The sequence below is a fragment of the Ornithorhynchus anatinus genome, chromosome 16 (genome assembly GCF_004115215.2).
Source record: "Ornithorhynchus anatinus isolate Pmale09 chromosome 16, mOrnAna1.pri.v4, whole genome shotgun sequence".
In the NCBI taxonomy this organism is placed as follows: domain Eukaryota; kingdom Metazoa; phylum Chordata; class Mammalia; order Monotremata; family Ornithorhynchidae; genus Ornithorhynchus; species Ornithorhynchus anatinus.
Genome location: NC_041743.1, coordinates 220084 through 238627, shown reverse-complemented (window position 1 = coordinate 238627; position 18544 = coordinate 220084). Strand labels below are relative to the sequence as shown.

The 18544-nt window shown below is 67.2% G+C and overlaps 2 protein-coding genes across 6 annotated transcripts in view; one reads left to right on the top strand and one right to left on the bottom strand.

Moving 5' to 3' along the window:
- Window positions 1-10705, top strand: part of SPAG17 (sperm associated antigen 17) — an 80619-nt gene extending 69914 nt beyond the window's left edge. For 3 of the 5 annotated variants that reach the window (XM_029080227.2, XM_029080226.2, XM_029080228.2), the window contains 18 exons: window positions 1241-1432; window positions 1610-1752; window positions 1900-2030; window positions 2468-2595; window positions 3424-3606; window positions 4341-4454; window positions 5251-5296; window positions 5662-5767; window positions 6148-6201; window positions 6970-7069; window positions 7352-7436; window positions 8057-8164; window positions 8417-8568; window positions 8822-9009; window positions 9237-9297; window positions 9991-10135; window positions 10225-10369; window positions 10551-10705. In XM_029080227.2, coding sequence (XP_028936060.1) covers window positions 1241-1432; window positions 1610-1752; window positions 1900-2030; window positions 2468-2595; window positions 3424-3606; window positions 4341-4454; window positions 5251-5296; window positions 5662-5767; window positions 6148-6201; window positions 6970-7069; window positions 7352-7436; window positions 8057-8164; window positions 8417-8568; window positions 8822-9009; window positions 9237-9297; window positions 9991-10135; window positions 10225-10364 — 2076 coding nt within the window. In that variant the 3' untranslated portion in view covers window positions 10365-10369; window positions 10551-10705. Of the gene's footprint in view, window positions 1-1240; window positions 1433-1609; window positions 1753-1899; window positions 2031-2467; window positions 2596-3423; window positions 3607-4340; window positions 4455-5250; window positions 5297-5661; window positions 5768-6147; window positions 6202-6969; window positions 7070-7351; window positions 7437-8056; window positions 8165-8416; window positions 8569-8821; window positions 9010-9236; window positions 9298-9990; window positions 10136-10224; window positions 10370-10550 lie in introns of those variants that run through there. The other 2 variants (XM_029080231.2, XM_029080232.2) reach the window with 2 other exon arrangements.
- A 181-nt stretch (window positions 10706-10886) lies between these two features.
- Window positions 10887-18544, bottom strand: WDR3 (WD repeat domain 3). The gene is made up of 26 exons (XM_029080234.1): window positions 18351-18544; window positions 17666-17875; window positions 17465-17583; window positions 17298-17376; window positions 17102-17194; window positions 16514-16612; window positions 16271-16372; window positions 16035-16132; window positions 15811-15918; window positions 15418-15648; window positions 15211-15304; window positions 14852-14953; window positions 14639-14724; window positions 14307-14442; window positions 14171-14227; window positions 13849-13949; window positions 13599-13710; window positions 13374-13508; window positions 13182-13232; window positions 12810-12875; window positions 12328-12420; window positions 12050-12097; window positions 11883-11926; window positions 11673-11801; window positions 11414-11507; window positions 10887-11300 (listed from the first exon to the last, which is right to left on the bottom strand). The coding sequence occupies exons 1-26, from the start codon at window positions 18519-18521 to the stop codon at window positions 11145-11147; spliced, it is 2814 nt and encodes a 937-aa protein (XP_028936067.1). The 5' UTR covers window positions 18522-18544; the 3' UTR covers window positions 10887-11144.

Below are 18544 nucleotides of genomic sequence, written 5' to 3'. Positions count from 1 at the left end.
CAGAGCTCTACTCTGAAGATCACATCTCTTCCCGGTTTAGCCTCTCACCTTCCCACCATTTTTCTCACCGTCATTTCAACACTATTTGAGCACTCCCGTAGCACCTCTGTATATATTTCACACATTCTAGTACTTCAACACACATTCCCTTTTCTTTTTCCACCTTCTTTTTTTAATGGTATTTCTTAAATGCTTATTATGTGTCAAACACGGTTCTAACCCCTGGAGTAGACACAAGGAAATCAGTCGGACACAGTCCCCAACCCACATGGGACTCCAGTCTAAGGAGGTGGGAGAACAGGTACTGAATCCCCATTTTACAGTTGAAGAAACTGAGGCACGGAGGAGTTAAATGACTTGCCCAAAGTCACACAGCAGCAGGCAAGTGGCAGGGCCAAGATTGGAACCCAGGTCCTCTGGTTTCCAGGCCTGGGCTCTTTCCAGTAGGCCATGCTACTCCCCAATTTACTCTGATTTACCTCTCAATGATCTTAGTGCCTCTCTCCCCTCACTAGATTGTAAACTCCGTGAGGTTAGGAACTATGTCTATTCACCCTGTTGTACTCTCCCAAGTGCTTAGTGCAGAGTTCTGCACACAGGCATAACCTGGAGAACAATGTTCTCGGGCCAGCTGGCCCCAAGTTGTTCATACCCCAATAGCCAGTAAATTTGGTTTATTGATTTATTGAATAATTGACATAGAAGTTTAGGCCGTGAGCCCCATGTGGGTCAGGGACTGTGTCCAACCTGTTTAACTGGTATCTACCTCAGTGTGTAGAATGGTGCTTGATGTGTAATAAGAGCCTATCAAATACTACAATATACTATAATAATTGTAATAAGGGGAGTTGGGAGCAAGGACAGTTAGTTGCCCCTAGTGTCCATCAGTGTCCCGGCTCTGGGCGGTCAGATTGGAGCCCCACAGTCCAGGAGAGACTCTGGGCTCTGGATGATCAGAGAGTGAAGCCCCATACCCTGGGTTTTGCAGCACTTTAGACTCCAGAGCCCAGGTCAGGCCCCTGGGCAGCCCTGGTGGGTAACGGAAGCCTAGGAATAATGGTGATCGTCAATTTGTGGAGTGAACAGGGCCGCTGCGATTTAGACCGGTCACTCTGGTCATTCCTTTCAGCCACCCTGCACCCTGGGGCTATGGCTCCACGTCAGGTCCCGCCTGCTCTTCCCTCGTTGACAGGGCTCCTGCCTGCCTCCCTCCCCTCCCCTCCCCTCTCTGCACCCTCAGGTGGTTCCCTCGGGCGGGGGCTGCCTCTTCCTCGAGCCAGATGGCACTGCTGTGTATTGCCCTGAGGCAGAGAGCGAGGGTACGGCCCCTGAGCCCCCACAGGCGGGAGGCCGGAGAGTCGGCAGATACGTCCTGAAACACAACTCGGAAACGGTCTGCGAGGTCCTGGACCCCGCTGGGAACCAATTTCAGGTACGCGCGGAGGCGGCCGTGGCAGGGATGGAGCACGGGACTGGGAATCCGGAGACCCGGGTTTGAGTCCCGGCTGGGTCCCTGGCCTGTGGGGGGCTCCCCGCGGGAGAATAACCTAGCCTCCCTGGGCTCCGGTCGCACAGGAAGGTCTCGGATGAGCCAATGACTTCCCTGCAGGTGCTGGTGGAGGGCAGCACGTCCGTGGTCATCTCCGACGGTCCCACCCAGGATGAGGCGGGGGACCCCCAGGGCCTGGGAGAGGCAGCCCCCGGGCCTTGTGGGAAGCCACCACCCACTGCTTACAACGAACACATCCCCAGGTGAGGTGACCCAGCCTGCCGGCTAGAGAGCACTGGCCACGCCCCGGCTATTCCAGGGAGACCTCCGGGGCTACCCGGGGGGTCCCCGGCGGGCGCCCAGCTCTTGTCCAGCCACACGGCCCAGTGGAACTGGTTTTCCTCCCCTAGGTTTTTGATCGTGTCAGCGGATGGCTCGGGGACTGAGCTGCTCCGGCAGAGGGAGACTGAAGAGTATCTGTATCAGGTGTACATGGACCCAGTCTCCACCGTCCTCCCGGAACCCATCACCGAGTGCCCAGGTCAGGCTGCCCAGCGGCCAGGGCCACCCAGTGGGTGCCGGGCCCTAAGATCCCTCAGCGGGGTTCTGGAGAGCTATCGCTGTTGCCGGGTCGGGGGGTGGGGGAAAGAGTACGGGGAGAGGGAGCGTCAGGGGGCAGAGGAGAGTGGAGAGGGGTTGGGGCGTGGGAGCAGCAGGGCACCCAGTTGGGACGTCGGAGAGAGCCGTGGGTTCCGGAGCAGCAGCAGCAGCAGCAGCAGCGGCAGCAGCAGCACGGAGCCCTGGCACCCCCAGCTCAGCTGGCCTTGGACACGCAGCTAGGGATGGGGGAGCCCGCCCTCTCCCCGTGGCAGGCCAAGGGCCCAGGCCCTTGGGCGGATGAGAGGCTCGGGCTCCACGTCCCCCAGACCTACCCCGGCTCCTCTGAGGAATTCTGGTCAGGTCTCATCTCCACTCCAGGTGCCCTGAGCATCACCACCCTGCGTCCTCTGGTGGGAGCCTCCCCCTGGAAGATGGAGAAAGAGTGTGACTCCATTGTGCCGCCCAACCTCCGTTCCCGCTCCTGGGAGAAATTCCCCCCTTGCGAGGTACAGCCCTTGACCATCCCTCGGGTCCATCAACACCCTCTGGGGCCCGGGCCCAGGTCTGGGGTCAGCGCCGCGGCCTCGCCCACCGCCCCTGCCCCTCAGACCCTCTGTCCAGGCTGGAGGGGAAGGGGCTCCAGGCAGAACTGGTTCCCATTGGCAGCTGGGGCCTAATCCATATCGGAAAGAGCACGGGCCAGTTGAAAACCAGACTGCCCCCGAGATCTGGAACTGAGCATAGTAGCTCCTTCCCTCCCCTTCACTCGCCTCCCTTCCCTTCCTTTCTCCTCCTCTCCCCTCTGCTCTCCTCTCTTCCTCTCCACTCTCCTCCTCTCCCCTGCACTCCCCTTCCCAGTCCGGGTTAGGGCCCAGCGGTGCCACGATTTCATCTAAAGGCAGCATGATGAGAGTAGATGGTGTCACTGGCACTCTTCCCCATCTCCAACTGCCGTCCCTCTCCTGTCTCCCCGCTTCCCCTCATCCCTCTCCACTGTTCCTGTCCCCCCTCGCCCTTGGAGCTACTCTAGGCTTCTTTGGACCTACTCTGTCCCTCCCACCTCACCCCCCACAGCCCCGAGGAGCTCGAGGTGGTCGGTCCTCGGCCCCCTGGCCGGTCTGGGCCCTGTCAAGAGACTGGGGGTGTAGAGGGCCAGGAGAAACCAAGGGGGCTGGCGCACGGAGGCTCGCTCTTCATTTGGGGCTGGCAGCTAGGGACCACATGGCTTTGAATAGACTGTCCCAAGGCTTCGGCCGGAGGCGAGGGGAGGCAGGGGACATCCCGGTCACTGGAGTCAGGCCACAGCCATCTTGTCTCCCACGCCCTGTCTGCAGAGGAAAACCCCGGGACCCCCGTTCGGCACCGGCGTCTGGAAGGGGCTGTGCATCGGCGCCCCGCAGTTGCTGTGTCGCCCGTCGCGCCCTCCGCGGCGCCCCGAGGCCGTGCAGGTCCGCCAGCTCATCCAGCACCAGGCCATTGGGGATGAGCTGAGACAGCAGCTGCAGTTCTCCCTCAAGGTAATGGGACGGAGCGGAGACCCAGGCCGCTGACCGGACTCTCGCTCTCTCTTTTTTTAGTGGGTATTTGTTAGCGCTTATTTTGTGCCGGGCACCGTACTAAGTGCTGGGATAGGTACAAGCTAATCAGTTTGGACACAGTCCCTATCCCCCGTGGCTCACACGGTCTTCATCCCCATTTTACAGATGAGGTAACTGAGGCCCAGAGAAATGAAGTGACTGGCCCAAGGTCACGCAGCAGACAGATGGAGGAGCTGGGATTAGAACCCGGGTTCTTTGGACTCACGGGCCCACGCTCCATCCGCTAGGCCACACTGCTGCCCGGCTCCCCGTATGCCCAGGGAGCACCAAGCGACCAGCCTTCAGGCAAAGCCAGGAGAGGGTCCAGTACAGCATATGGCAGCCAATCAATCAGTCATATTTATTAAGCACTCGCAATGTGCAGAGCACTGCATTAAATGCTTGGAAGAATAAATAAAATACAATGGTGACGGTAGACAAGGTCCCCGCTCTCAAGGTTCTTACAAAGAAGGGGGAGAGACAGACGTGAGAATCAGTGGCAAATAGGGAAAGCAACAGAGTATTCGGGTAGATTCACAAGTGCTACGGAGTTGAGGGTGGAATGAGTATCATAGCGCTGAGACATTAGGTGTCCGGTAGAGCTCTCTGCACACACTTGGCAGCCGGAGAAAGAAAGACAGCAGCAGCCGTCATCTCTGTTTCCCGTGGCCCAGGCTTACATGGACCACATCCTGCAGAGAGAGGAGGCGTCTTTGGACCTGACAGCCAGAGGCCAGAGGCCCGCCCAGATGAGCTCCAGCACCGTGGACCTCCTGGAGCTGATCAAGGTGAGCAAGGCCGGTGGGCCGAAGGGCGGCGGCTGGGGCCATCCCGACCCCGGTCCTGCCCTCCCGCCCCAATCCCTCCCCCCGTCCTCCCCCCCGGCAAGGCTTCAAGCCTGTAGCCAGCCCCCATGGTGCCGTTGGGCCCCCGTGCCCGCGCCCCTGGCGGGACTCTCCCCGGGGGCTGGGTTCTTGCTTAGAGTCCAGCCGCTGGCTTCCCGGTGAGGGCGATCTCCGGGGAGACCGAAGTAAACTCAACAAGATTATTCGAGTCAAGAAAAATCAGCGTCGTAGTTTGTCCAAATAGTGCACTCTCCCAAGGACTTAGAACAGTGCTCTACACAAAGTATAAGCGCTCAGTAAATACCACGACTGATCGAGTGAGCGACTGCGACGGTAGGTCAGTACACAGTGTCCATCAGAAGCCTGCTGAAAGCAGAGTGCTGGGGGGCGGTGCCCATTTGGAGAAGAGACCTGGGCTGGGTGTCCACTCAGGACAGGGTGCTGTGGAAAATGGGGGAGGGTGATGATGACGGTGTTCGTTAAGCGCCAAGCGCTGTACTAAGCATTGTACAAGATAATCAGAATGGACAGAGTCCCTGTCCCACACGGACTCACAGCCCCCTCAGGAGTGCCTTTTCCCAGCAGGGTCTGACAGGGAGGCTACCTGGCTTTTTCCAGGCTGGGGCCATAGGCTTCGTCTGCACCACGGAGCCCTGTGGGGCAGGACCTTGTCCTGGAAAGCCCCGGGCTCCAAGGCTTGTGAGCTGGAGCCGCTGTGGCCATCTCTGCTTCTTTTCAGTCATTTCCAAGCAGAGACGAGTTGGCCGAAGAGATCTCCTCCAGAGGTAGCTGCCGCTTTTCCATCCACCCGTTCATCCGTCCATCTGTCCGTCCTCCTTTTATCTGGCTCTGAACCCCCCAGGGGCTCCCGTCCCTGGCCAGTTCCCTGCTCTGGGGCAATCGGAGCCAGAAACGAAGCAGGTGGGGCGGCGGGGGGTGGGAGGGGGGGAAATTGGGGAGGAGTCGAGGTCGAGGTGGGGCCGGGGCCGGGCTCCAGCTAGCTGGCTGGAACTCTGGAATTGGACTTGGCCAGTCCATGTCCAGCGAGAAAGGGCACAACGCAGGGGCCTCAGGGTCGAGTGAGTGCCTGGCCTGGAGACTAAGGTGTTGACACGGTCCCTCCCTGTCTCCCCGGAACCCTGAACCGCAGTGCAGGCTGCAGAGTTCTGCGGGTTTGAGTTCAGCCCCCCGGCCCAAAGAGAGCCTGGGCCCTACGGGCTAGGACCCCCGCTGGACCCTCAGCAGACAGAACAGAGGTAAGAGGGGTTCTCTGGACGGGTCATTGCCCATACAGAGCCCAGATTCCGGGGGGACCGGACGGGACCCGGTGAGACTCTGACCCCGATTCCCAACCCGGCCTGGGGGGCCGTGGGTCACCCCACTCCTCCCACCCTTCCAAATGGGGTCGGGGCCGGAGCCGCCCCATTCTCCCAGATTTCCCAACCCCCTGCCCGCCGCCAGCTTCTCCCTCCCTTCACTGCCCCTGGGCCCTCCCCTCTGTCCTGCCTCCTACCCCGCCCGCCCGCCCGCCCGCCCCTCTATTCTGTTCCCCGGCCCTGCGCCCAGGAGTGCCCCCCATTCTGCTCCCCTGTCCCGCCCCCGGCTCTCCCTCCTGCTGCTTCTGTCGTCCCTGCAGGCTGAAACGATCTGCCCAGAAATCTCGTTGGAAAAAAAAGTTGGAGCAGAACAGGTAATGGCGGTGGAGAGGGAAGCAGGGGTCGGACCGCTGTGGCCAGTTTGCTTGTCCCCTGTCTAATAGGGGGCGGAGCCTGCCAAGGCCAGAAGGGGGGAAAGCTAGAGACACCAGAAAAGTGGTGGCAAGTAATGGGGAAGGGGAAGGGGGAGTGAAGGGACAGGGAGAGAAGCTGAGAGAGCGAAGGGGACGGGGAACCGTTCCCCGCACCCCCCGCCGACCCCCGGGCATCACGGCTGCTATATTCCCGCCCCGTCCTGGCTGCTCCACCGTCCGCTCCCCAGAGAAACACCATATATCCCTCTCTGTCACCAGGTGGAGAACCTCAAACCATCATTAGCTCAAACCCCTTCCCCACCTCCCGTCTGCCGGCCCCTCCTCCTCCTCACGGCCTCTAACCCTTGGTCCCCGGTAGCTGCCCCCTCACAGACGTTCCCAAACCTACAGGGCCTATGCCGGGCTTGGGCAGTCCCGGCTGCCGGGTCGACGGAGGGGGTGGTGAGTGCAGAGGGGGCAGTGAGCATGGAGGGGGCAGAGGGGTTAGTGGAGGTGGGAGCATGGAGGGGGCAAGAGGGAGAGGAGGAGGCTGTGAGCATGGGGGGGGGCAAAGGAGACGGAGAGGGTGAGGGAGTCGGGGGGGGGTTTGAGCGCGGAAGGGGTGGAGGGGGCCCAGTGACTCTGCCTCCAATGCGGGGAGCGGAGGGGCCACCCCGGGCACTCAGTGCGGTCGGTGACCCGAGTCCCCCTTCCTCATCCCACCCCCAGGCAGGACATCGAAGAGGCTCGGTGCTGCCTCAACGGGATCCGAGACAGAATTGTGCCCCACTACTTCGATTCAGAATCGGCCAAGGAGTTTCTGGCCCAGGTAACGGCTCCCGGGCGTCTGGTCCGACCCCTCCGAGGGTGGCCGCGTAGATCGTCCTGGGGCCACCGGGCAGAGGGTGGCGACTCTTCAGCTGGAGAGTCGGGGGGGGGGGGGGGGAGACCTGGGGGCCAAATCCCGAGCCTCACTAGCAGGGTCCGCTGGCGCAAGGGGCGGCGGGGCCCGACAGTGGGCCCTAGGTCTGTTGGGCCGGTTTCGGGGTTTTGCGGCAGCCGTGTCTAGGGCCACCCGGTGTCTGACCGGGCCTCCCGCCCTTGCTCGAAGCTTCCCGAAGTGGAAAAACTCGCCCAGAGGCTCCCCGCCTTTCCGAAGAGAGACTCCCTGCGGAGCACTTCTACGGCCCATCCAGGTACGCTGCCGGGGCCGCTGTCAGACTGGACGCCTGTCTGCAGTTCAGATTCTGGGCAGGGAATGAGCCTGTTATATTATTCTATTGTACTCTCCCAGGCGCTTAGTACAGTACTCTGCACACCGTAAGCGCTCAATAAATATGAGTGACTGCTAGCGACCGATTCTGGAGCAACTGTGGCCCTCCTGAGCCCCTCGCCCCGCCCCACCACTCACCTCACCCCAAGCCTAGCTCCACAGCTCGGCCCCCGAGGGGCCCAGAGCAGACCTTCAACCTTCTGCGGGGCCGCTGCCAGAGCTGTTGCCGGGGCCGTTGGGAGAGGAACGAATGGCTCCCGCTGCCCCCGCCTCCACGTGCTGACAGTTTGGGCCTCCGGGCCCGAGGGGAGCCCCCGGCAGAACGGGGGCAGAGCTGGGGCAGAGCTGCTGTGCCCGGGGAGGTGGGGCTAGGGGATCAGGCCCGGGAATCCCCGAGCCTCTTCGCTGGGGGATGACTGGCTTGGGGCGCCGGGGAAGCTCCGTCTCCCAAACCGGTCCGGGTGTAGCCTTCCCGGAGGCAAACTGTCGTGGAGCCTCCCCAAGTCCGTCCCCACCCGGCACCGTCCCGTATCTGTGTTCCAGGCACTAAGTCATGGCAGTCCAAAAGACCCAGCCCCAGAGCCCCGCTGGACTTTCTGGAGTCTCCCAGCCCGGCAGAGGCCCCGACCTCCCACACGCTGGCCCGGACGGGTACCGCCCCCGAGGGACCCGGGGCGGCCGCCAGGGAACGGGCCCGTGAGCCGTCAGCCGGTCCCGTCTCTGGCCCGCCGACCCCCGGTGTCGGCTAACCCCGGCCCGCTGGCCCCGGGTGGGCGGGGGAGGCGCGGCGGCCGTGAATGTCCAAAACCGGGACGGCCGTCGACACGGGCCCCTTCCCCCGACCCGAAGCCCTGGGGGCGGGAGCCTCGGCGACTCCCGCTCTGACACCCTCCGTCCCACCAGGCCCGGCCACCGGCCCGACGCGGGCCCAGCCGCCTTCGGCGGCCCCAGTGCGGAGCCTGATGCGAGACGCCGCCGGGAACCCGAGGAAAGAGAGCGTGAGGCTACCCCTCTATCTGCGCGAGGCCGAGGCCCAGTCCGGGCCACCGACCAAGGTACGGCGGGGCTGGAGCCTGGAGTCCGAAGCCCTGCCTCTCCACCGCCCCTCCCTCTGCTCCCACTGGGCCTCCTGGGGTGGAGATGAGTGTATGGGGGGGGGGGGGGGGGGGCGCGGCAGGGCGGGCGCGGTTGAGCCTCCCCGCCTTCTACCTCGGGCGAGACGGAGGACGGCGCCATCCGGGACCCGGGAGCGAACGCGCGGCGCCGAACGCCCTCCGCCCGGTCCCGACCCGACCCCCTTGGGTCCAGGTGGAAGATCCCGTCGGAGGGAGAGTGAACACATCCTCCATGGCGTTGGCCGCCACGCACGGCCCCCGGGGCGGGGCCCGGGGTAGCTTCCAGCTCCTCCCGCCCAGGCTGAATTTTGGGGTGCTGAGGGAGGGGTGCACCTACACGGCCACCGTGAGACTGAAGAACGTCGGCGTCGACTTCTGCAGGTGAGTACGTGCCGCCCCTCCCCCCCCCGCCCCCGCTCCCCGGTGCCAAGCCTCGGGGACCTGTCCCGGCCCCGTCCCCGCCGATAAATCGACGGCATTCGGACACTCGGGGTACGCGCGGAGCGCTGTACCCGGAGGCCCGGCCACCCTTCTGTGCCGGCTCTCCCGCCCACCCCGTGCCAACGTGGATCCCCCCAGGCTAACCGCGGCCCTCTGTTCTCTGCCAGGTTCCGGGTGCTGCAGCCCCCGCCCGGCACCGGGCTCAAAGTGATTTACACGCCGGGGCCCGTAAGCGCGCACGGATACCTCGGGGTCCGTCGGCCCGGCCACCCGCGTGTCCGGCCGCGGACCGGCTCCGCGACCCTCCCCGCTCCGGTCCCGTCGGTCCTAGGCGTCACAGCCGGGAGGGCCCGGGGACGGCTTCCCGGGGTCCCGCCCCGGGGCGCCGGGAGGCCCCCGAGCCCCTCGCCTCCCACCGCTGGACCGGGCCCGGGCCGCCCGGCGCCCGTCCGAATCCGGTCACCCCCGCCGCTCCGGCCGTGCGGCGGGGGGACCCGGCCGGCCCGGCCCCGCCCCCGGGACCGGCATCGGCCGGCGCGGGTTCTCTGACCCCCGGCGGTTAACCCGGCTGCCTGAGCCGTGGCCGGCCCTCGGGGACGGACCTGGCCGGGTCCGCTTCCTCCTTCCGTCCTCAGCGGCCTCCCCGTGGCCGGGGAGCAGGGGGCGGAGGGAGGAGGCCTCGGAGGGAGGAAGGCTCGGAGGGCCGGGCCATCGGGCCCCTCCTCGCCAACGGGAGCCCAGGCACTTGGTCTGGGCGCCCTCTGCTGGCTCGGCCCGAGCACTAAGCGCCCCCAGCCGGGCAAGCCCGGAGGGCCAAGGGGCGAGGAAGGGGCGAGGAAGGGGCGAGGAAGGGGCGGGCCGGCCGGAAGCGGGCAGGAGGCGGCCGGCGGGGCCGGGCCCTGACCGCCGCGTGCCCGGCAGGTGGCTGCGGGGCTGCAGGCGGAGCTGCGCGTGGAGATCTTCGCCGTGGCCGTCGGGGAGGAGGGCGCCCGGGGACTGGGACGCCTGGCCCACCGGATCGAGATCCCGACCGAAGGGGGGACGCTCTTCCTGCCCGTCGAGGCCGATATCCTCCTCCCGGCCGGGGCGGGGGCGGGGGCGGGCCCCGGGGCCCGAGAGGCCGACGCCGCCGGTGGCCCTTAACCCGCTCGGCACCCGTCCTGAGCGGCGGCACCTACGACTGCCGGCCCGCGGACTTCCCGCCGGGGAAGGAGAGCGCCGCCGCCCGCCGGGTCCGCCCCGCCCGCTCCAACAAGCTGGGCGTCGTCGTGTCCCGCAACTTCTCGGCCGCCTAGAAGGGGTCCGCCCGCCGTTTCTGCACCCGAGCTCGGCCCGACGCCACGCGGTTCGGGGGTCGGCGCCGGCCCCCACCCGGGGGGACCCCTGCCGCCCCTGCCCCCGAGCCGCGAGTCGCGCCGCGGGAGGGGGTGGTGCCCGGGCCGGGCCCCGGTACCGACCGCCTCTCCGCTCTCCCTCTCCAGGCTTGGCAAGCGGATGGATGGACGGCGGCCGCCAGGAACCCGTCCACGGCACGACCCCCGCGTCCCGACTGGCCTCGGGCGAGGCTAGGATGGGGTCAGGTTGGGGCGGGGCGGGTTTCCCCAATAAACAGCCTATTAACCGTGTTCGGAGAAAAGCGAGCGTCTCTGTCTCCGGCGTGGCGCACCCTCCCCCCTCCCCCTTCCCGGCACCGACCCCCTCAGCCCATCACACCCAAGCCCCCGGGGGGAGGAAGGAGGCAGGTGAGCGGTGAGGCTTCTCCGTACACAGTTTCTGGGTCCGGAGCCACTGGGATGAAGGAGTTACGGGACCCAGACCCAAGTCCAAATTTTTTTTACTGAGAGGGGCCGGTGTCCACCACGACACGGAAAGGTCCGGAGACCCCGCTCTCCGGCGGCGAGAACCAGGAGGGGCAGGAGGTCCGTCCGTCCGTCCGCCCGCAGGAGGAGTCCGAGGCCCGTGTCCAGCTGACCGGAGCAGGGTGAGGACAGTCCAGACGCTCAGCAGCAGGGGCAGGGAGCGGGGTGGCGGGGGCGGGATGGGGACTAACAAGAGTTCCAAGGAGCCGGGAAGATTCAGGTCATGGCGAGAACCAGCTTCTCTCTCTTCTTCCGCTTCCTCCTCCTCTCTGCCACTCGGTCGGTGGCGTCCGCAAAAAACGTGACGTCCTCCCGGGCCTCGATCTCCCTCTTGAGAAACTCCAGCCCGGCGATGTTGAAGCCGATGTTGTCCTGTAGGAGCCCGGAGCTCGCGTCACCCCCCGCGGGTCCCCGTCACCGCCCCCTCCCCCCTCCCCGGGGCCCCGCCCGGCGGGCCGTACCCCTCCCCCCCCCGAGGCCCTTACCCGCACGTGGCCAACTTTGGAGACGGTGGTTTCCTTCAGCTTCTCGATGGCCGGCACCAGCATCTGGTTGCTGGTGATCTGGCCGAAGTGGACCCTGCCGGAGAGCGGGGAAGAGCGGAGCCCGAGGGGCGGCCGGTCATCCCGCCCCTGGAGCCGAGGGCCACGCGGCCGGTGCCACCCACCACCGAGCACCCCGCCGGGGCAGGGAGAGGAGGAGGGAGAGGGCCCCCTCCCCGGCCGACGTCCACGGGGGTGTTACCGGAGGAGGAAGAGAAGGCAGCGGCACAGGAGCTCCACGTCCTGCCCAAGCTGGATGAACTGGTTGAAGAGCAGGAGGAGATCTGGAACGTAGGAGAAGGGCAGGACCAGCAGAGACTCCTCCAGCTCGCTACGGACGGACGGACGGTCAGTCCCGGCCCCCGACTTTAGGCGCAGCCGCGCACCCGCCCCGGCAAATGCCCGTCCTCACCTGGACTTGACTTTTTTCAGCACCTCCAGGACATAATCCGAGGGCTAAGAGAGGGAGGTGACAATCTCAGTGGGTCAATCTGCTCCCCGATCAAGCCCCTCCGAGGCAAAGGGCGGAGCCAGCGAAGGGCGCCCTCTACGCTGCCCCTCCCCCACCGGCCCACTCACCGAGATGTTCCCGAGAGCTTGCAGCAGGGGGTTGGGAGGAAGAGGAACCTGGAGAAGAAGGACCGCGAACAGTGATTTCCCTGCCCCGGAAGAGAGAGAAGACACCCCACCTTCCCCCCCCGAGGAGCAGACACATCGACTCGATGGCTCGGTTGCAGGACGGTTCACCGCAGAGGATGTGGAACGGTCAGAAACTCCAAAGCCGCCCTCCCGACCCCCGCCCTCTTGCCCGCTGCCAGAGGCGGCCCTGGGGGGCGCGGGGGGGAGGGGCGTCTCACCTCCTTCCCAGCAGCCTTGCAGACGGCCGCGTGCTCAGCCCTTTTGGCCGTCTCTTCCCGGAACAGCTCCACCGCTTCCATAATGCATTCGGCCTGCGCAGGTCCACGGGGAGACCCTTACCATCGGGCCGGGCCTGGCGGGGACCGGGGGGGCTAGGCACGACCCCAACCGCCCACCGTGCTACCCCCAAACGGGTGCCTGAGATGGGCTTGTGGGAGGGGGAGACCGTGAAGGCCGGCCCTCACCGGTTTGTTCACCCAACTAGGCCCCTGTCCCCGCAGATAGCCCAACGCGGCCCCACCTGTCCACCTCCCTCGGGCTCCGCTTCCAGCCACCGGGGTGTCTGACCTGGCCCCAGCGGCCCCGCGGGGACCCGCCTGCCAGGGGGACTCATGCACCCTTCCCGCTCCCGGTGTGTCTGCCGGTCGGGGTGGGAGGGAGGTGGTCAAAGACCCCCACCGGTCACCGCGCTCCAACTTACAGCCTTGACTGTTTGAATGGTCTTCTTCCCAGCCAAGCTGGCCTCGCCCTGGGCCTCCCCGGGCACCTGCAGGACGCAAACAGATCTTCCGGCTCATTTCCCGTTGTCCCGGCACCCGCCGCTCAGGTCACGGATCCGGGGGTATCTTCTCGAGCGGGACGGGACGGGACGGGGGGCATCTCCGGGCACTTAGGACACATTCCAAGTCCCCAGCCCGACTCCCCGCCCGTCTGGGCTGCGGGGTCCCCGAGGCCGACGCGGGTCCCCGAGCCACCACCCGCCCCTCACCTTCCCGCCCATTCACAGCTGCCAAGGGGCCGCCGGGATCAACGGCGGCGCCACCCCAACACTCCCGCTCTTACTCTCACTCACCACGGGCTGGTCTTCCTTGGCCACGCTGTCCTCGTACTCTGCTTCTCTTTGCTGGGAAACAGAGACAGAGACACGTTGCCAGGGAATCTGGGCCGGAACACCTCCGGGCCCTCATCGGGACGCCCCGCCGGAAACACCCCCCGCAGTTGCAGTCCCGGGCCCCGGCCCGAGGGGTCTGCGTCGGCTCCTCACCATCTCCCTCTCCTCCTCCAGGACGAGCGGCTCCCGCGTCCGCTCCCAGAGGCGCAGGGACTTGTCGTGGGAGGCGGACACCAGGTGGTCCCCGCTGGGGCTGACGGCCAAGCACCACACCTCGTGGTGGTGACCCTGTGGGGCGGAGAGAGGCCCGAGGACGGTCAGCCCCGAGCCCCGCCCCGCCGGGACCGGACGCCGAGGGGAGGCCCGCCCCGCTGCTACCTCCAGCGTCTGCACGTGCTCAAACTTGTCCGCGTCCCATTGCTTGATCTTGTTGTCCTTGCCCGCCGTGAAGAACAGGTGGGTTTTGGGCACAAACTGCAAGAACATCACGCTGGCGAGGGAGAAGGGCGACGTGGGGGAGGGGCCGCAGATGGGCAGGGGGCACCTCCCCGGCCCCAAAGCTCGCAGACTCCCCTCCGGCAGGATCCCGGGGCAGAACCCCAGGAGCCCAGCCCGCCCGCCCTCCTACCTGTCAGCGTGGGCGAACAGGGAACGGTGGCAGTCCCCGAAGTCCAAACCCCAGATCTTCACGTTCCTGTCGGCGGAGCCAGTCGCCAGGAGCTGCCCATCCTAAGGAGCGGAGACGGGGCAGGTCGGAGCCACGTCCCCACGAGACCCTGGCGGAGAGCTCCCGACTGACCCTCCCGGGCGCCGGCGCCTCCTCGCCGGGTCCCGGGCCTGGCCGAGCCCGGGATTCCCTCCGCAGAATGAGCAGGCGCGCCCCTTCCTTCCGACCCCCGGGGGTGCTGACCGGGGCCCCCCCGGGTCCCCCGGCAGCCCGCGTCACTCACGGAGGAGATGTCCATGCACAGAACCGGCAGCTTGTGGCCATACAGCGAGAGGAAGAACTGAGGGGAGAGAGAGGAGAAGCCCACTCAGAGCCCCCAGCCCCGGCCGCCAGCTCGGCCCCCCGCGGACGCTCCCTACCTTGAGCGTGTCGACGTAGAAGAGTTTCACGGTGCAGTCCAGCAGGGACACGGCCAGCAGCTTCCGGTCGGGGCCGTAGCGCACGCAGAGCACCTCCTCGTCCAGCTGCAAGGTGCGCGCCTCCCCCACCGACAGCCTAGGGCCACCGGAGGCGCTGAGCCGCCGGAAGCCCGGGGAGCGGGGGCCCCGGGGCGCCGGAGACGGGGGCCGAGGGGGGCGCGCGGGACCGGGGGCACGGGAGCCCGGACGCCGAGGGGCACGGGAGATCGGGAGCGGGCACGGGACTCCCGCCTCAAACCCGACTCGGGGTCCCACCCGTCCCCGCCACTGACCGCTTCTGGGGACCGTCGGCATCCTTGACCAGATGGAAGTCCCAGAAGCGGACCGTCTTGTCGGCCCCGCCCGTTACGAAGCCCCGCTGGAAGGGAAGGGACAGCTGAAGGCGGCGGCCCCCGGGCCGAGCCGCGACCGACGCCCGGAGCCCAAGCCCGATCGCCGCGGGGCTCCGAACCCGCTGACGGGAACGCCCGGCCGGGGGCCGTTACCTGATCTGGGGAAAGGGAGATGGACCACACGGCGCCCGCGTGAGCCTCCACCGTCTCCAGCAGGCTGGCCGAGGCCAGGTCGTACAGCTGCAGCTTCCCCTTCTGAGCACCCCCGGGGAGACACACACACACACACACACGTACGGCCGCTCCGTGAGCCCCCACACCCGCTCCGATCCCCGACCCGCTCACGGCCGCACCGCCCCCCCGCCCTCCCCGCGCCCGAGGGCACTCGACCCACACCGCCCCCCCCCACACCTGCCGACGCTCGGCCGCGAAGCCCCCCCGTCGGCACCCACCTTCAGCCACGCTTCCCCCCGCGCCCCATCCCGCCGAGCCCCCACCCCCAGGGGCCGTACCTTGGTCCCCACGATCACCTGCCGGTCACCGGGCACGAAGAGCGAGCAGAGGGCGTACTCGCAGGCCAGGGTCCGGATGCACTGCAGCGTCGACCTGCCGGACGGGGGGGGGGCGGTGAGCGCGGGCACGGGCCCCGCCGGCGGGGCCGGGCGAGAGCGGCCAGAGGGGACGCGGGCGAGGGGGGGGCGGCGGGCGGAGCCCCAGACCTGTTCCAGATCTTGACGGACTCGGCGGAAGCGGAGAGGACGGCGATGTTGTCGGAGCTGAAGGACAGAGTCCGGACGTCGGTCCGGTGGCCCCCCGTGGAGATCTGGGCCCCTCTGACCACCTGGGGCACCGGCTGGGCCGGGGTCACGCTCACCAGCTCCACCTGGTTGTTCTGAAGCAGCAGGGCGGCTTTCACCTCCCCCCGCGGGCCCCGGATCAAGTCGAAGGACCTGGGGGAGGCCGGGGGACGGGGCGGGACTCAGCGGGGCTCCAGCCCTAGCCGGGCGCTCCCGGACCCGGGCCCGCCGGCGGGAGCAGAGGGGCACCGGGGGCCCCGGTCCTCCCGGGACGGCCCCGTGGCACGGGCTCGGCCGGCCCACCTCCCCGCTCACTTGATCTTGGCTGAGGCCTTGACGTTGACCATCCGGCGGATCTGGTCCTGCAGGGTCAGCCCCGGGCCGGGCTCCGGGCCCGCGGCGTCCCCGTCGGCAAGAGCGGACCTGGAGAGACCGCGGGGAAAGACCGCTGGGGGGGACGCCGGCGGCCCGCCCGCTCTACCCGCTCGACCCACTCCGCCCGCTCCCCGGGCCGGAGGGGACGGGTCCTTGCCGCTCACTTGGCTTTCTTTCTGGCCAGTTTCATTCTCTTATCGATCTTCTTCTGGATCTCCTCCTCGGAAAGGACCCGGAACAGCTCCAGCACAGAGTCCGAGCCCTGCGGAGAGCGGCGGGATGGCCGAGCCAGACCGACGGAGGGCACGCGCCCCCCCCCCCCCCGCCGTGAGGAGACCCCGGGGGTAGACGCGACATCCCCCGGCCCCGCCCCACCCCGCCCGGCTCCGCAGCTCCGTACGTGGCAGGCGAGAACGGTGCCGGTGCGGTCGGCGGCCAGGCCGACCACGCGGTCTCGGCCCTCCCGCATGATGGATCCGGCTTTGGTGCAGCTCAGGATGCGCTGGTGAGAGAGACGCGCTATCAGAGCGGAGAGCGACTCCCTCCCCTGGGCCCCGCCCGGCTCCCCCGGGGGAGCGGGGACCTGTCGGGGGTGGCCGGGGCCTCCCGCTTCCTGCCCCAGTCAGGATCCCGGGAGCCTCACCTCTTCGGGGGCCTCATCCTCTTCCTCCTGAGGTTCCCCAGGCGTGGCGGGGGGCGGCCCTCTGGCTCTCTTGGCCTCCGGTTCTGCGGGATCCCTTGGCTGTGCACCCCGGACACAGAGAGGTCACGCTGTGGCACAGACCCCGTCCTGCACCGCCTTGTCCCGCCCCACGTGCCAGCCTCCATTGGAGGGGCTGGGGTGAGGGGCCCGCTGGCTGCGGCGACAGGGGTGCAGTTCCCACTCCTACTGGCTGTGTGTACGTCTCTGGCTTCTACCTAGAGGTCTTCTCTGGGCCCCATTTCCAATCGGGGGCATTTATTGAGGAGTCAGGGCGCGCAGAGCGCTACCTATTAAGCGTTCGGGAGAGAACGATGGAGTCGGTAGACACGTCCTCTGCCCGCAAACAGCTTTTCCGTGCAGTCTCTCCCACTTGAGACTAGGTTCAGATTTTATTCCCTTCTCCTCTGGGGCTCATCCGGGGCTCGGGGCTCAGGCCCCGGGCCGGAACTTGGCTCCGATGTGGTAGCCGGGTGCCAGCTGCCCGGGAAAAGATGTCTGCGACCCAGGCCCGGGGAGGAAGCCGGTTACCTGGGCCCAGGTGATGTCCCACGCCCTCAGCTCGCTGTCGGCGGCTCCGGTGATGAGACGCCGGTCGTCCGACACCAGGGCCAGGCCCCAAACCTGGGGAACGAGATGGACGGTGGGGTCGCGGCGACTCCTGCAGAGCCCGCTCCCCTTGCCCCCGCAACCTTCCTCCACCCCTCCGGCCCAGTGCCCGCATTACCTCGGTCCGGTGCCCCACCATGGTCTTGAAACAATGCTGGGTGTCCAGGTCCCACCACTTCACCATAGTGTCCTTCCCACTGAAAGCGGAGTCGAGTCAGAGGAATCAGAGCTCGGGCACGGCCACGGGCTACCCGCTACGAGCCGACAGCCGGGCACCCGCCCTACCTGGTAACCAGCAGGTCTCTCTCCCGCAGGAACAAGGCCTCGGTCACCGCATCCTTGTGCCCCTTGAGGCGGAAGAGACCGCTTTCGTTGATCACGTCCCACACGATGACGTCCGTGTCCTGGCGGGCGACGGAAGGCGGAGAGTCAGCGCTGCCCCGCTGAGCCCTGCGGCGGCCCTGGCCGGCTCCCCCGGGGCCTCACCTTAGAGCCGGACACCAGGCGGCCCCCGAGATGGTCGTACTTGAGGGCCGTGACCGCCGCCTTGTGCCCGTTGAAGGTGACCGTGTTCTCTCCGCTCAGGAGACTGAAGATGCGGACGGTCCCGTCCTCGTAGCCGACGGCCAGGTGCAGCCCATCTGGGGACGGGCACAGACGGCTGACCTCTTGCTTGAGTCCTTGCAGGATGAGAATCTGCGGCAGAGAGAAGGCGTCAGCGAGGTCGGGGACCCGGGGGAGACCGCCATCGGTCTGGGCCGCCCGCCTCCACCGGGACGCCGACAGAGGGATTCCGGGGCCGGGCCCGGCGGACGGGGACAGAGCGGAGAAGCCGGAACCGGGCAGAGGGGCCGGAAGCCCGATCCAGGCTGGCCGGGGAGCCGGCCTCATGCTCTCGCCCGGGCTGCAGAGCACCGCCGGGGGACAGTGCCGGGGGACAAAGCCCTGGTCCGAAGCGGCGCCCGTGCTCCGCCCGGAGGGGCAGACGCCCCACCCCCGGGCCGGCGACCCCTGAGCCTTGGGTTCCCTGGGCGAGTCCCGAGAAGAACTCCCTCGGCCGACAGCTCTGCGGCTCCAACCCTGGAGACCCGGCCCCCGGCCGGCAGCGACAGCCGGGTGCCCGGGCCGGACCGGGCAGGGATCCTCTCCCCACGCCCCAGCGTCGGCTCACCTTCTCCCCTTTGCGGGGGTCCCAGATGAACACGTGCTCACAGGCCGGGACGGCCACGTAGCGCCCCTTCTCGCCGCGCAGCGTCACAAAGACCGCGTTGCCCTTCTGGCTGCCGACCAGGCCGAAGACGGCGCCGGCCACGTACCGCAGGTACTGTCTGGTGAGCCCCATGGCTGGGACCCCACCCCTCCGGA